Here is an 18,154-nt window from a genome sequence, read left to right on the forward strand (position 1 = left end):
TGAAAAGATCCCTGCTGGATCAGACTAAGGCCTATCTAGTCTAACATTCTGTTTCCTATAGTAGCCAGTCAGATGCCCATGGGAAGTCTACAAGCAGGATATGAGCACAATAGCACCCTCCCACTTGTGTTCCCCAGCAACTAGTGTACCTAGGTAGACTGTCTTTGAACCTGGAGGCAGCATATAGCCTTGAGGACTAGTAGCTATTAATGCCTTGCCCTCCATGAATTTGTCAAATTCCCTTTTAAGGCCATCTAAGCTGGTAGCCATCACTACATCTTATGGTAGCACATTCTTAAATTTATGCACTGTGTGAAGAAGTACTTCCTTTTGTCTGTCCTAAATCTCCCACTGCTCAACTTCAATGAATGACCTCAAGTTTTAGTATTATGCAAAAGGGAGAAAACCTGTATATCCACTTCCTACTCACCATGCATAATTCTGTAAACCTCTATCATGAACCCCCCTTTATTCAACTTGTTTCTAAACTAAAAGCCCCCCAGTCATTATAACCCTTCCTTATATGGGAATTGCTCCAGCCCTCTGATCATTTTGGTTGCCCCTTTCAGCTCCTTTTCCAGTCCTACAGTATCCATTTTAGATGCAATTTCCAACTCTGTGTTTTGACTCTGTTATGGACAGATCCTTGAAACATGTGTACATTACAAACTGGGGGTACACACATATCGCACTTGCACCTTTCTGATGAACTGACACACAATCTCTGGGATCCTGAGGTCTGCAGGGGCATCGCACAGTGAAATCCACACAGAACTAAGGTCTTACCTCCTGAGTGAGTACTAGAGCATGGAGAGAAGAAGGAATCAGTATTGACTTTTTTTCTTCTTTTTATACTTAGAATAATGGTGCTGTATTTTGCAGAAGTTAGGGCTTTACGACACCAGTGAGCTACTGTATGTCCCTCTCTCCACTCAGCTCCCTGCACCCATCTCAGAGGGGAAAAGATGGCTAGAGAATTCAATATACGCCCCACCCCCATTCCCCTACGCAGAACAAGAACAAAGACACCCGTCCCAACCAACCCTGAAATTCAAGCTCATAGCTATTTTAAGCCATTGTATCCTTTCCCATTTTTTATAAATTGGTGCCTACTCTTCAGCTGATTTACTGTGGGTTGATTAGACATGGGATGCAGGAGTCATCCACTGGTGTTGCTAAGCCGTTTTCAACCTGCCAGTGTAAGCCTGTTCATTTGATGTGGGTTTCCGTTTTAGTTCCTCCGGCAAATTTGCTTTAGCCACCTAGGCAGGAATGCTTTGGTGTCCGGGGGGGAATGCAGCCATGTATTCTGGGATACACTGGAGAGGCATTAAGATGGGGCAATTAAATGGGAGGAGTGCTTGGGAATGTGGTGCTATAATACTTGTAGTATTCAAGCAGGATTCTTTTCACCGAGCACACGGACTTGAACAGAATGCTGTTGCTTGCTAATTGGGCCTGTGGTGCATGCATGCTTATAAACAGTCCTAGCATCCAGTTAATTTCAGTGTCTAGACCCTTAATTCTTGAGGCTGCCCCATACCTGCATAGTCCCCAAAGATTCTCCAAGTCAACAAAGTAATTAGTAGGTTTATGAGACAGGAGGGTGGGGGGTCCCTTTTATTTACTTGGTAACCTATTTATTTGGTTTCTTTCATGCATGCATGGAAAGGGTGTTTCTGACTAGCATTTGATCTTATTAGGCTCTACCGAAAACGACAAGATTGAATCCGTGCTTTGAAGCCAGGGACATTTATTTTCAGCAAGGAGCAATTCAGTACACACAAGCCAGCTTTCACTGATGCTATGCTTTGTGAGGTAATGTTCTTTCATTTTGCAGAAATAAGCTATATTGGCCTGCAGGTCAGTCGAAATAGTCCACATTAGTAATCTGTACTGCTAAGATTCCTAATGAAATTGTTACAGAATATAACAAAAATCCTTTCTGACAAACGTAAAGGATAATCTAGTACCTATCTGTATTGCTGATTAATCTTCATTTGTGCACAGTTTGAACACCAAGATCCGGGGCTGGTCTAAGACCTTTTGCTGCCTGAGGCAAAGGATAAGACAGCACGTCCCTCCATTCCATATAGAAGAGCTGACCAGATTGTCTGTTGAATTTTACTTCAACACTAATGATATGACAGCCTCTTCCACAGCAGCTGAGTGCAGCAGGCTAGTTTAGGGGGGTGCAGGGCATAAGAACATAAGAAGCTGGATCAGACCAAGGGGCCATTTAGTCCAGCATTCTGTTCACACAGTGGCCAACCGAGGGAAACTCCCCCAAGGGAGACCCACAAGCAGGACATGAGTGCAACAGCACGCTCCCACCCACATTCCCCAGCACCTGGTGTACATAGGCACTGTTGTTGTTGTTCAGTCGTTCAGTCGTGTCCGACTCTTCGTGACCCCATGGACCATAGCACGCCAGGCCTTCCTGTCCTCCGCTCTCTCCCGGAGTGTGCTCACGTTCATATTCATTGCATCGGTGATGCTAATTAGTAGCCATTGATAGCCTTATCCTCCATGAATTTGTCCAGTCCCCTTTTGAAGCCATCCAAAGTGGTGGCCATCACTACATCTCATGGAAGTGAATTCCATAGTTTTAACTGTGTGCTGTGTGAAGAAGTACTTCCTTTTGTCTGTGTGAAGAACTTCCTTTTTACTTTCTCCACGCCATGCATCGTTTTGTACACCTGTATCATGTCTCCCCTTACTCGCCTTTTTTTCTAATCTAAACAATCCCAGCTGTTGTAACCTTTTCTGATAGGGGAATTGCTCCAGCCCCTTGACCATTTTAGTTGCTTTTTCTGCACTTTTGCCAACTGTACAATGCCCTTTTTAGGTGTGGCAACCAGAACTGTACACAGTATTCTAAGTGTGGTCACACCATAGATTTATAAGCTTTGTCTGCTCCCTGCCCCTCAGCATCTGCCATCTGAGGCATGTTTGTCACTCTGCCTGACAGTAGGGCCAGCTCTGCTAAGATTGGGGCAAAAAGAAGAAATGTCTCAGCAGCTGCTAACACCTTCTTGGTTCAATTAAGTTCTCATGGCTCCTGGTTAAGGCCTTGCGTGGGTCAGTTTGGGAGTCACTGACAGTATGTGATGTGCCTCCATTACCAGTCACGTGCTCCTACACCTTTTGGAGACTGGCCCACAGGCCGAGTCTCACGTTCATTTTTTTTAACATGGGAAAGGCACCATGATGTGAACTATCTCAGTCCTTTGCATATGGAGAACACCTTCTGAATGCACCTCCCAGGTGGGGAAGATCTGAACTTTATCCCATTTTGATGTATAGCCTTTGATAAATCTTGAGAACATGAGAAATCTCAGACCTCAACTGGAGTGATCCTACACCCCTTAAGAAGTGCCCCAGCCAGAAATGCAGTTGAGGTCATGTTGCATCTATAACAATCCAAGGGCTTGTGCTACCACCAGGCAAAGTGAGATGGCGGGGGCTGGCTAAGGACAGTTTGCTGCCTCGGATGAGGGACAAGATGATGCCCCTCACCATTCCATGTACAAAAGTAAACCAGACTGGTAGTTGAAACTTAGTTCAACAATGGCAATGGGCCAGCATACCTGACGGCAACAGGCTAGTTTATGGGGTACAGGGCAGGTGGCACGACACACACAGCTTTGCCGTTCAACAGCTCACCACTGCTCTCTACCCCACAGCATCTGCCATCACCTGAGGTGGCTGCCTCTCTCCGCTTAATGGTCGGGCTGTCTCAGGTGGCAGATTTTGGATAAATTAAAGTGGAACAAATGCTCAGTTATTTATTATATTTTTACTGCCATGCCGGGGTGTGTGTGTGTGTGGGGAAGGATTTGGATTTTCTACCCAGGTGCCAAAATATCTTGGGTTTGACCTGTGCAAATCCTTCATGCTGTAGATTACTCTGCTGTAGAATCCAGTAAGAGGGTGGATGGAATTAAGCCTTCTCATTTTACCATAGGAATAACTGGGAAGGTGTCTGTGAAGATTTACAGCACAGTGCAAATACGTTAGATACCCAATAGTTAGTGGTACCTTAAAAAAAAGGACTTGGTCTAGGGTGGCCATATGTCCTACTTTGCAGAGGACAGTTCTCCATTTGAAGGGCTGCCAGAGGACAGTCCTGTATTTGAAGGCATCCTCTATTTCACGGGTGGCTAACTGTGGCTCTCCACATATTTTGGCCTACAAATCCCATCATCCCCTACCATTGGCTATGCTGGCTATGGCCGATGGGAATTGTAGGCCAAAACATCTGGAGGGCCACAAGTTGCCCACCCCTGTTCTACTTGAATGGTTTCCAGTCTAAGATAAGGAATCATAGGAAGGGACATCAGGAGCCAAGAAGATTCCCACCAGCAGCACCTGGACAGCAGACTGAGCAGACACACAGGTCACTTGGTCACAATCTTTCCCACTAGGGTAAGATGTATTGTATTTCCATTTAAATTACAGTAGTTATTTCTAAATGTGCACCTATATATATAAAGTAGTATATGTCATATGCAAATCTGTGCCCTCTTTTGTCCTCTTTTTTGGTGATGTGTGGTAATTGGGCACCTGGCTTGCTGCAAAGGTCAGAACATAAATTCCTCCTCCTATCTTGCTCCTAGAAAATCTGATTGGCTACTAATGTTAGCAAAATTAATAAATAAATTGCAACCCTGTTTTCATAGCCACCTATCACAACTTTCACATTCCTCTTTCCTTATGATCCTCTTGTGTCATCTGAACAGCCTCCAGCCTTCAAAACCCCATAGTCAAAGTTGAACAGCAACTCCCCACCAATGAAACCACAGAGATGTGTTTTCTCTTTATTGGAATGAAAGATATGTTGTCACAGACAACCACTTGAAAGGTTGTCACAGAGAGGAAGGCCAGGATCTCTTCTCGATCATCCCGGAGTGCAGGACACGGAATAATGGACTCAAGTTACAGGAAGCCAGATTCTGGCTGAACATCAGGAAAAAAATTCTGACTGTTAGAGCAATACAACAATGGAACCAATTCCCTAGGGAGGTGGTGGGCTCTCCCACACTGGAGGTGTTCAAGACGAGGCTGGACAGCCATCTGTCAGGGATGCTTTGACTTAGATTCCTGCATTGAGCAGGGGGTTGTCCTCGATGGCCTTGTAGGCCCTTTCCAACCCTACTATTCTATGATTCTATGATCAAGACTCCTGTATAGGAATAGGGGGCTTTAACCCTCCCCCCCTCCATGGTCCTGATTTGGATCAGGTTGTTCCCACACCTGGTAGTTGCAGCTTTTTAAATTTAAAAACAGCTACACCATTCATGCAATTGTTAATTGCATAGATTCCTGCATGGAGCAGGGGGTTGGACTCGATGGCCTTGTAGGCCCCTTCCAACCCTACTGTTCTATGATTCTATATGCCACAGCTTCGGGTTGGTATAATTCCCCTTTAAATGTATAAATATGTGTCACCTTAAAAAAAAGAAAAGAAAAAAAAAAGGTGGGGGCAGTGGGAAGAACAGCTCCTAGAATACCAAATGGTACAATGACTATTACTAGTGGTAATAAATAATGCCCTTGACTGGCTCTTGGCATTGCATACGATGGTGATAAAGCCAGCTTGGCCATTTGGACAATGGAAAGGATGTGTGTAGGCCATGCTGTGTGGCTTGGAGGCCGCGGGCCAGCCCGACACGGGTTAACTCCTAGATGGCAATATCAGTGTTATCAATATTGTTCATGTTCTTGTCCCCTTTGCAGTAAAAATACTGGTTCCAGATTTGCAGGAATGTGGTCCTGAATTTTTTAATCCTGAACGCATAAACGATGGGGTTCATTGCTGAGTTCCCATGCGTCAGAAATATAGCAATATAGGTGAGGATGCTGGGGGTTCTGCACGAGGGGCAGAAAAAGCTGACACAGTTGCGGGCGTGCAGAGGCAGCCAGCTCACAGCAAAGAGGAAGAGAACCAGGGCAAGGGACTTGGCGATCTGCAGCTCCTTCCCATAATACCTTTCCGGATCTGTTTTGCTGAACCCAACCTTTCTGTTCAGCTGCTTCCGGATGATCTTGAAGACCTCTAGGTAAATGACGAGCATGAGGAGCAAGGGAGGCAACACCCAGACAAAGAAGTTGAAATAGACCATGTACTCCATGCTGATCACATGCTCAAACTGGCAACTGATGATGAGCTCCGACTGATTGGCGTTCCCCTCCTGGACCTTCTGCAGGTTGTTCCAGCCGAACATCGGGGTCAGCCCCACCAGGAGGGAGACCAGCCAGCAGCAAGCAATGGCCGCCCCAGCACGTTTGGGAGTCACCACACTCCTGTAGCTGTGGGAAGAAGAAATAAAACACACACTCACTGAGGTCTTACAGGCAGCAGGCCAGGTTTGCATCTCAATCCAGTGCTCACAGCATTTGGGGAGGCACTGTAGCTCAGTGGCAGCACACAAGCGATGCATGCAAAACCCCCTAGGTTCAAATCTCCAATTGAAAAACAACAACAAATCAGGCAGCAGGGGACTGGAATGACGCTTTTCTGCTGAGACCCTGGAAAGCCGTTGCCAGTCAGAACGTAAATACTGGGCAAGATGGACTAATAGGCTGACCTACTATGAGGTAGCTCCTATGTTCCGGCCAGTAGAGGCTGGTGGCTCCGATGTCAGTGGGGCAGTGAATCCGCTCCAGGTTTCAGAACCCGTCAGAACTGTAAAGGAGCTGTCCAAGGTGCTTAGAGTTCTGACTGGTTCTGACTGTAACCTGAAGCAGATTCACCATCTCACTGACATTGGAACCACCAGCCTCCACTGGTTCCAGCCTTTGCCAACCTGGTGCCCTCCAGAGGTGTTGGACGGCGACTCCTGCATCTCCAGCCAGCATGGCCATTCTGGGAGCTGCCGCCCAGCACTTCTGGAGAGCACCAGGTCGAGGAAGGCTGCTATCAAGACATAAGGCAAAGAGAAAGGGAGATTCCACCCAAATAATTCGGCTCTTCTCCCAGTGCCAAATAAATACGTCTGCATTTTTCAGAATTACTGGATTATCCCAGAGACTGAGGTAATAAACAAACTAGATAAAAGTACAGGGATGTAGTCCATTAGACAAGTCTCAAAAGGGGGCAAGGTGCCCAAGACACAGGCAATGGCATCCAGAGCCAAAATTAACTCAGTGGGGCATTTCTGAGAAAACACTTAGGATCATGTTGAATGTGTTCATGGATGAGTAGAGTGCACAAGGTGCAGTACACAAGAAAGCATGAAGAAATGCAAGCGAAAGGTGCTGGCGCAGACATGCCTACTAAATTGCTACAAAGTGGAACTAAGTATGTGTTTGGTCTACTGCTAATACAGGGAGTAGAGAGAACGTCAAGGCCTGACTGCCTGCCAAAGAGGGAGGCAGTCTGATAAAGTGAATCTCTGCCTTGATCACTGGGAGGAAGGGCGGGGGGGCGGGGAGAAGGAAGGAGATATTTCGCAAAAGGACTACAGGCATTTTTTTTTGCTCATGGAATTGTGTTTTATTTCAAAATAAGGTTAGCAAAATAAAGGCAACAAAAAGAAGAACGTACATCAGAATAAATCAAAATCACTAAAGAAACAAAGGAATTCACTAATTATAAATCTTAGTCTATAACAGATATGCTTATGGAACATCTACAATAAAATGACCTAAGTAGGAGCTCAATATCGAAAGAAAGTAAAAATACAAATTCTACAACATATAAAAGGAGTGTGTGTAAGTGCATGTCATTTTGTGTGTTTGTGCATATTAATAAAAAAAATACAACTGTACTTTGTTGGAACTTTATCAAAAGTTTGACGTTTTGATTTGACGTTCAAAAGTTCCTCAACAAAGGAAATGAATGGAAACCACGGTGCCGTAATATCATTCTTCAAATTAGGATTCCTTCCTCGCTGCACTTGCTGAGTAAGTTTATACATAGTCATAGTCTCCCAAATTTTATTAATCCACTGCTCTTTAGTTGGTTGCTTTGGCATTTTCACACACAAGGCTTAGATTGCATAATGCTTAAATTGGTGATGTATAACCCGAACATTGAAACCACACTACCTAGAATGGACATTCAATTTCTCTTTTACATTCTGTTCCACTGCCCCATCCATCCACACATGGTAGCAATAGTGAGAGAGCATCAAAGCCACTTTTTGCGTCTTGTGTGAAAACTTGTGTGAAAGTCCCAGCATCTGTGCCTAAAACCCACAGGTAAATGTGTACCCTAGTGGGCTAAGGAGTGAAAACAGCATTAGGTATGGATTTGAGGACCCTACCCCACCAGTCTGGATCTCAGCTGAACCTTGAGTATTCTAAGGCAAGCTGCTCTCTTTCAGATTCCCATCTGCAACATGAGGCTAATATGAGTGGACTACCATACAGGGTGTTGTAAAGATTGCTGAGATATGTGAAGTGCTTTGAACACATTAGGAAATGGCTATGGAAAGTCCTGCAGCACAAGAAATGCAGAGCAACCAAAATCCCTTCACTAGAAACCAACTAGTGCTCAAAATGCAGTACATCTTTTTTTCTCCCTACAGGAAGTAATTTAAAACAGTGAAAGGTATTTTAAGTAAAAGTATTATGAACAATGCAATTCCTACAATGTATAAGAGCAAAGTTATCAAAGAAAGTAAACCCCCTAATATACTCTGAACTTCTACATAATAATTAAAATATTTGACAGCATTGCTAGTATTTGTGCATGCATTCCTTCTGCTTGAACGCTCTTCATTAAAGAAAAGAATTCAGCCACTATAAATGCATGCTCTTTTTCCAAAAATATCTGCATAGAATTTTCCCTACCCGAGCACATTTATATAAACACCATTGGCTTACACATTAGCATGTCATGCCAGTCTTCAAGGGATAGTTGATTATTATTTGTTTGCAGTCAAGTTACTGCACTTCAGCCCCCCACCCCAGTTGTTGTTTTTAATTTTTAATGAATTAAAAATAGTTTTAATAGAGCCAAAAAGAGAAGTTTGGTCTAGACCCAAACAGAACAATACTATATAACACAAAAACAACAACCCACACCTACTTCCAGTTCTAATTGCCTATATTAGAACTGGCCCTCTTTGCTGCAGGCAGCTCATTTTGGAACAAACATAATCAGTCAATGATTTAGGAACTCAGCAGATGACACTTTCCTGGGCAGACATTGCATTGTTAATGTGAAGAACTCCACAAAGCAGGGGTTGGTAATGAAGTGTACCCATAGCTGTAAAACGACAGATATTCTGAATTTCAGACAATTGGGGAAATGGCAGGACTGGAGTGGGAAAATTGGCCTTTCCCCATCCTGCTAATGTCAGAGGAGGTACGGTGCTATATGCAATGAGATCTTTATCCCATATTTGGGAAAGCCAGAGAGAGAGAGAGAGAGAGAGAGAGGCAGGGAACAAAAACAGCCTGACCTCCCAATGTCTTGATACTAGCCTGGTTTTGTGGAATCTCTTGAGGCTTACGAGAATGAATTGGATTGTAGTCAGGCCAAGCAGGCATGGAAACAGGCAGGGAAGCAAGCAAATTGGAGAATCAAATATGCTGGAAGGGACCAGAGCCATCTGGTCTAATTCCCAGTGGAGGCTGGTAGCTCTGATGTCAGTGGGGCGGTGAATCCACTCTGGGTTTCACCCAGAACCAGTCAGAACTATAAAGGAGCTATCCAGCATGTTGGATAGCTCCTTTAGAGTTCTGACTGGAACTCAGAGCTGATTCACCGCCCCACTGACATCGGAGCTACCAGCCTCCACTGCCAATTCCCTATCCAACAGTAGGATCTTACACACCTACCAGATCTCCACAGATCAGTCTGTGCAACTCAGACAACAGATGCCACAAGCAGACAGCAGGTGCACTGCTGAAGGTTGCAAGCAGAGCAAATGGCTCCAGATGACTCATGGAAGTGAGCCAAGCCACATGCTGGAAGAGAGGGGAAAAACAAATAAGGAAGCAAAATCTCTACTAAACCCTACACTTAGTTTTTACACTCACCTCAGAGGAAATGTTTGATACCAGTGACAAATCCTAAAGACATGCAAGAAGCCAGAGACTGCAAAAGAATACCCTTCTTCCATTCCCCGCACCCCACCCTGCACCCACTCCTGTTCAGAGATACTTGAAGGCCTTGCAATTACATTTGTGCCATATCATTTCCCCAGAAAACTGAGTATCCAGAATGCAGTGCTCTGGTAAATCTAATGCAATAGGGTGACAAAGGGCAATTACTTCGAGGCTCTCTTAGACATTGCCTGTACAAGGGGAACTCTATCCCGCCAAGGCAAAAGATGATCTCATAGGGAAGCAGTCACAGTTCCACAGACAAGAACCCTGGCAGAGCAAAGCAATCACCAAAAATCCACCCTTCATTCATTTGAAAGTTCTTTATGAAAGATTAATCAACTCTAATGCCTGCAAGTGAAGGGCAAGCCAAAGGAATTTTCATTTTGTAAAGTGCCAGGACCAAAGGAGTAAATATCCACATGTTCAGGAAGCCAGTGCTTAGGGCAGCCATGTATCCTACATGACTGCCTCTTTCCTTAAGCACTCACACACACAGAAATAGAGAGGCTTCAGTCTCACGCCTTTGCCTTTAATTCATTATTCACAGGTTCATTACAGATGTAAATCCTCGAAGACTCTCTGCCTGCAAAGGAATGCCTCCAGGGGATTCAAATGGGATCACTGAAAGTTGTTCGCAGTTTGAAAGGGAGGCTATCTAGCTAGGCTAACTTAGGGAGGGAGGTCCTGCCCCTCGCATGATGCTTCCCTGCGTAGCCTCTCATGCATCGCTAACCAGATCGACCGTCTGAGCTCCGCTCCTGATGTTTCCCTCGCATCTCTTAGGCCACAGTCCTCAAGCCCCTCCTCCTCCTGCTCGCTGCTTCTCACAGAGGAGGGTAAGGAGGAAGCTTCATGCCCGGCCATCTGGGAGTTGGTAACCTGAGAAGCACGCCTACCCATATCTGAACTGGCTTGTGAAAATGCCTCCCCCAGTTCTGGCTGCTCCTCTTCTGAATCTGAGCTGCTAACTATCTCCCAGCACTCAGAATCAATCCTGACACCAAGCTTGGTCTTAAGATAATGAACCAAAGGAAGAGAGAGCTGGGGGGCTTGAAATTGCCCATCAATAGTTAGCTTAGCAACTCGACAGCAAACTGAGCAGGCACACTAGTCACTTGGTCTCAGTCTTCCCCACTAGGGGAGATGTATCGTATTTCTATTTAAATTAGAGCAATTATTTTAAACATTTACATCTATACATATAAATCAGCAAAAGTGGTTTTTATGTGAATGTGTGTCCTCTTTTTGGTGATGCGTAAGTGGTCCCCTTGCCCTGCTCTGCCATGATGACTACAGTTCAGAGAACTCTAATCAGGTTAAATGATTCAAACGTGGAACAGAAATTAGAGGCAACCTTGGAGTTCACATTCAAGATTGTAAGTGCAGATGTAGTTACTGCTACATAGTATTTTAATCACAGGGATTGCACTAACAAAAGAGTGGTTAACAAGTGGTGTAATTGCTGGGTTATTTCTCCTCTTTCAGTGCATGATTATCAGAAGAGCTGAAATTTTAATTTGCATTATTAATTGAAAGTATGGAAGCAAGGTGGTAGTTATATCAGCTTGATTAGTCTGAAGTAAATGTATTGTGTAGGATTTGGCATAGCATAAGAACCCTGCTGGATCAGACCACAGGCCCATCTAGTCTAGCATTCTGTTTCCCACACCCATGGAAAGCCCATAATCAGGACATGAACACAATCACCTTCTCCTGAGTGACTGGTATTCAGAAGCATACCGTGTCCGATGCTGGAGGTAGTATAAAGCCATCATGACTAGTAGCTATTGATAGTCTTACACTCCATGACTTAGGTTACAATCCTATGCATGTTTTGCCAGAGGAAATGTCCTACAACTCCCAACATGCCCCAGCCAGAATGGCTGGCTGGGGAATGCTGGGAATACTAGTAGGACTTTTTTCTGCCTAAACATGCATAGGATTGCACCTTTAATCTCCTTTTAAAGCCATCCAAATTGGTGGCCATCGCTACATCTTATGGTAGTGAATGCCATAGTTTGACTACAGCCCTATTCAGGCATTCGGGACTATGCTGATTAAACATGGCAGGAGGGGGAGAACACTATCCCAGCCCCTCAGTCAACATTTTCATTGCCCTTTACACATCAAAGGTGTTTTTCTAAAGTGGAGATCCACCTGTGTCCATGGAGACCCTCCATGCAATTTCAAACATTGGAAAATCAACATTCAACATAGCATGGAGAGCATCTATGGACAGAGGAGGATCTCTCCTTCAGAAAGACACCTTCCACATGTAGAGGGTAACAACCAAGGTGGGCTGGCTAGTGTGCTCCTCTCCTCACATGTTTAATCAACAGTTCCCAAATGCCTGAATAGGGGCAGGGCTCTTGTGCTGCATGAAGAAATACTTCCTTTTGTTTGTTCTGAATCTCCCATCATTCAACTTCATTGGATGACCCCGTGTGCCCAGACTAGGCATGAGGCCCAGGGGAAGTGGACTGCAACATAGCATTTGCTGTCTGGATCATATCAAGCAAGGTAGAAGTCACATCAGGACCTTGAATAGCACACTGCAAGAAGTGCTGCCTGGAGTAGTGTCCTATAAGGACCTGTTGTCCCAGCAAAGGACTGAGGCCCTTAAGAAGGCTGGCAGAGCCTGGTCTTTCAGTGGCTCCATCCTTGCTGGATGTACTGTCTGTTTCTGCAAGCTCATGCTCCTGCATGGCAGAGGAGCAGGAGAAGCTGCAAGTGAGTCATCCTCAGAAAGAGCTACGTCCTCATGCTGGGATAGTATAGAAAGGAGTGCCGAGGGTTCCCCCTGAAGTGGGGTGACCTGTGACCTATCCAAATCTGAGTCCTCCTTGGGATAATGTGGGACCCCAGATCCAGGGTGTGACATATTATGAGAAAAAAAACTGTCTATCCATTTTCTCCACACCATGCATAATTCTATAAACCTCTATCATAGAGGTGGGAAATGTGTGGCCCTCATGGACTACAAATCCCATCAGCCCTAGCCAGTACAGCCAATGGTGAGGGATGATTGGAGTTTCAGTCCAACAACATCGAGAGGGCCATATGTTCCCCATTTCTCTTCTATCATGTGTCCTTTCATTTGCTTGTATTGGGACCAATGGTTTTCAACTTGTTCATAAATGATCTGGAATTAGGAGTGAGAAGTGAAGTGGCCAAGTTTGATAATGACACCAAATTATTTAGGGTGGTTAAAACAAAAAGGGATTGTGATGAGCTCCAATCTTCAAACTGGGAGAATGGGCATCCAAATGGCAAATGCGGTTCAGTGTAAACAAGTGTACAGCGATGCACGTTGGGGCAAAAAATCCCAACTTCAAGTATAACCTGATGGGATCTGAGCTAGTGGTGACTGACCAAGAAAGAGATCTTGGGGTTGTGGTGGACAGCTTGATGAAAATGTCAACCCAGTGCACTGCTGCTGAAAAAAGGGCAAAAAAAATCCATGTTAGGCATAATTAGAAAAGGAATTGAGAATAAAACGGTCAATATCATACTGCCTTTATACAAATCTATGGTATGACCACACTTAGAATACTGTGTACAGTTCTGGTCACCAAACTTAAAAAAAAAGATAATGTAGAACTGGAAAAAGTACAGAAAAGGGCAACTAAAATTATCTGGGGACTGGAGCACCTCCCCTATGAGGGAAGGTTACAACAGCTGGGATTGTTTACCTTGCAAAAAAGGTGAGTAAAGGGAGACATGATAGAGGTGTACAAACTTATGCATGGTGTGACGAATGTAGATAGGGAGACATTCTTTCCCACTCTCACAGTACTAGAACCCAGGGCCATCCCATGAAGCTGACTGGTGGGAGATTCAGGTCAAATAAAAGGAAGTACTTCTTCACACAGCACATAGTTGAACTATGGCATTCGCGACCACAGCATGTAGTGATGGTCACCAATTTGGATGGCTTTAAAAGGGGGTTAGATAAATTCCTAGAGGAAAAGGCTATCAATGGCTAATAGTCTTGATGACTACGTGCTACCTCCAGTACCAGAGGCAGTGAGCCTATGTACACCAGTTGCTGGGAAACATGGGTGGGAGGTTGCACTCATGTCCTGCCTGTGGTTTCCTGGTCAACAGCTGGTTGTCCACTGTATGAAGAGAATCCTGGAGTAGATGGACCTTTGGTCTGATCCAGCATGGCTCTTCTTATGTTCTTATGCTTTGTTTGTAAACTAAATGGCTCTCAGATTAATTACATGTTTTAACCTTCCCTCTTAGGGGAGTTGCTCCAGCCCCCTGATCATTTTGGTTGCCTTTTTCTTCACCTTTTCCAGTTGTACAAGATCCTTTTTGAGATGTGGAGACAAGAACTGTACACAGTATCACATGTGTGGCTTCACCATAAATGTGTATAAAGCCATTATCATGTTGGCAATTTTATTTTCGATCACTTTCCTAATGATCCCCAACATGGAATTTACCTTTTTCACACCATGTGTACACTAGGTTGATGTTTTCACTGAGCTCTCCACCATAATCCAAAGATCCCTTTCCTGGTCGGTCACTACTAGCTCAACCCGCAGCTTATATGTGAAGTCAGGAATTCTTTTTGCCCCAATGTACACTCTGCCCCACTTTATACTTACTTACACTGAACTGCAATTTCCATTTTATTGTCCATTCATCCAGTTTGGAGAAATTCTTTTGGAGCTCTACCCTTCTTGTTTTTAACCACTCTGAATAATTGGATGTCATCAGGAAACATCGGACCTCACTGTTCACCCCAAATTCACTGTTCACCCCAAACTCCAGATCATTTCTGATCATTGACTCTTTCCACATCCTCTGGTACAGAAGGTGATCTTAGGGACAGGTTACATATTTTGTTGGAAGATCAGCAATATTATTAAAGTTAACATATACGTAAATGGATCTGTATAACGACCAAGTAGCAACGGTAAGAACAGACCACGGAACAACGGACTGGTTTAAGATTGGGAAAGGAGTATGGCAGGGTTGTATACTCTCACCCTACCTATTCAACCTGTACGCAGAACACATCATGCAATGCGCTGGGCTTGATGAATCCAAGGCTGGAGTTAAAATTGCTGGGAGAAACATTAACAATCTCAGATATGCAGATGATACCACTTTGATGGCTGAAAGCGAGGAGGAGCTGAGGAACCTTATGACGAAGGTGAAAGAAGAAAGTGCAAAAGCTGGGTTGCAGTTAAACCTCAAAAAAACCAAGATTATAGCAACCAGCTTGATTGATAACTGGCAAATAGAGAGGGAGAAAACGTGGAGGCAGTGACAGACTTTGTCTTTCTAGGTGCAAAGATTACTGCAGTCGCTGATTGCAGCCAGGAAATCAGAAGACGTTTACTTCTTGGGAGGACAGCAATCTTGATAAAATAGTGAAGAGCAGAGACATCACACTGACAACAAAGGTCCGCATAGTTAAAGCAATGGTATTCCCCGTAGTAACCTATGGCTGCGAGAGCTGGACCATAAGGAAGGCTGAGCGAAGGAAGATAGATGCTTTCGAACTGTGGTGCTGGAGGAAAATTCTGAGAGTGCCCTGGACTGCAAGAAGATCAAACCAGTCCATACTCCAGGAAATAAAGCCAGACTGCTCACTGGAGGGAATGATATTAAAGGCAAAACTGAAGTACTTTGGCCACATCATGAGAAGACAGGATATCCTGGAGAAGATGCTGATGCTAGGGAAAGTGGAAGGCAAAAGGAAGAGGGGCCGACCAAGGGCAAGACGGATGGATGATATTCTGGAGGTGATGGACTTGACCTTGGGGGATCTGGGGGTGGCGATGGCCAACAGGAATCTCTGGCGTGCGCTGGTCCATGAAGTCACGAGGAGTCGGAAGCGAGTGAACGAATAAACAACAATATGTAAATGGACAGTTGTGAAGAAAGTCCAACAGGGTCACACTAAACTTCAAAAAGAGAGAGAGAGAGAGAGAACTCCTAAAAAATGAGGGGGCTGGTAAAAAAAAGAAAAGAAAGAAACTGAAAGGGAAAGTGAAGAGGGCTAAATCTCTCCAGAAAGCCTGGACATTATTCAAAACTAGTGCTGTATTGAAATTTCTTCCCAGAAACTGTGACAAAAGGCTGGAGACAGATGATGATGAAGATTTTGTGGCTGGGGGGCGGGGGTAGGTGGCACAGCTGAAGGTGGTATGAAAGAGACATCATTACCTATGGTAGGTACATTAATCGCACCTTTGCCTCTGTTTAGTAAGCAGCTTTTACAAGTGTTTCTAGTACTTCAAGATTTGCAAAACGTAGTTGACTAGAGGTGACAATAAGACTAAAGAGACAAGCATGCATGCTATGGGCAACCATGCCTCTGTCATACCACCTTTGACACTCTTCTTAATTACTATTATCTAACCAGATCCATTAAGACATGGAATGGATGTCTACCATAGACATGCTGCACCTACACATGCAGCAGCTGGAATGTAGAAGTGATGGGTGGGCAGTATTCAAAGCACATTGTCCATCCTCTGAGGGTGGGAAGACTGCCCAGGGACAATGGCATCCTCTCAGGCATCAGTTGGGAGGAAGCAGCAGCAAGTGGCAACGCTCCAACAGGGAGGCACTAAGGCAGATGCAGAGGAGCACAGACGATGCCGGTGCCTCAGGAGCTGGGACTGTTGCACTGGGTTCATGAGGCTACTTTCGTCGGATATCAAACCCGCAATGTGTTGCATCAGCCCAATATGTAGGGCAGGGGTGGGCAACCTTTTTTCAGTTAAGGGCCATATTTCCTCATGGGTAATCTGTTAGGAGCTGAAGCCAGCAGTAGGGAAGGCCAGAGATAAAAGTGGGTGAGTCCCTTTTCTCTTTCTGCCACCGCCTTCTCTCTCTCTCGCTCTCTCTCTCTCTCTCTCTGGGTGTGTTTCCACCGGTGATTTACTCCAACCTGGTTGCGCAGTGAGGTCTGTGTTTGCATGACGTCATGGCCATTCAGCCCCAGCACTGCATTTTGTCACGGAAAAACCGCTTCTTCTGAGGCTGCTTATGGTCTGACTTTTCCAGCTTACCGTGGCTCCATTACTGACCTGTTTCCACAATTGCGCTGGCATAGCCCTGCCCATGGGGCATGTGGCCCGGCCCCTGTGGGTGTGTTGCTCACCTGCCCGTGACCTCATTGACCCAAACCCTCACTTCCATGTTTCCCTGAATTTCCACCACCATTTTGGAGCAGGATAACTATATGGCATAGTTGGGTATACATACTCTCGCAGCCAGCAAGTACTCCCAGCATGGCCTGCACATCTGGAGAATCGCTGGTGGCCCACTTCTTAGGGTAAATATGATGCATGGGCAAAATAACTGGGTGGGGAGCCAAGCATGATACAGGGGCAAAGGCGCAAGCGTGCTACAGCATGTTAGCGAAAACACAGGAGTAAGAAATGGGCAAAGGGGAGAAGGCATAAGGGCTAGTCCTCCAGGGGAAAAGGGGCGGGGGGGAGCATGCCCAAAGCCTGTGGGTGATGGTGTGGATTGGCAAATCCCAAAGGGATCAAGTGCTGGTGCTAGCAGGAGGAAAACGGAGAGTTTGCTCGGTCATTCATGTACAATAGCGCATTAAAACTCACTGAAAGCGGGGGGAGGCTTGGAAGGTGGGGAAGATACTGCCCAGAGTGGGAAACTTCAGTGGGGCAGAGGGGGTGAGGGAAGGGGGAATTGTCAAGAGGAGGAGGCGGGAACACTGACGAGGTAAGCAGACCCAATCCACTCCACTCAGACTCCACCCAGCCATCAAGAGAATAACGCGATTGGAGATCCATGGAAACAGCGCAGACCCCCAGGCTACAGTGATGAGAAGCCGGGTGTTTTAGGATGTGGAAACACGCGAAGGAGAAGATGTGATTGGGGAAACATCACAACAAAGTTGCAAACAAAGTGAAGCCAATAGCATGGAAACACGCCTCTCTCTTGCTCTCTCCTTCTTCTTCCTACCCAACGGGCTGCCAAGGAGGGGACAGATCACCAGAGATCTGAACTGATCTCATGCAGAGGGCTTTGAAATTAGGCTGAGGTTGCCACTTCTGATGTATGCGTAATGACCAAAAAGGTGTGACAGGATATTAAC

At 45.3% G+C, this 18,154-nt stretch overlaps 1 protein-coding gene across 1 annotated transcript in view; it reads right to left on the reverse strand.

Annotated features, from left to right (window-relative positions):
* Positions 1-1,739: 1,739 nt before the first annotated feature.
* Positions 1,740-18,154, reverse strand: part of LOC146348639 (adenosine receptor A1-like) — a 106,519-nt gene continuing 90,104 nt past the window's right edge. The window contains exon 3 of the mRNA XM_084853670.1: positions 1,740-6,312. Within this exon, the coding sequence (XP_084709796.1) occupies positions 5,685-6,312 (628 nt within the window). The 3' untranslated portion in view covers positions 1,740-5,684. The remainder of the gene's footprint in view (positions 6,313-18,154) is intronic.

Source organism: Heloderma suspectum, chromosome 4 (genome assembly GCF_057233095.1).
Source record: "Heloderma suspectum isolate Gila_16-S chromosome 4, 16-S_ref, whole genome shotgun sequence".
Lineage (NCBI taxonomy): Eukaryota > Metazoa > Chordata > Lepidosauria > Squamata > Helodermatidae > Heloderma > Heloderma suspectum.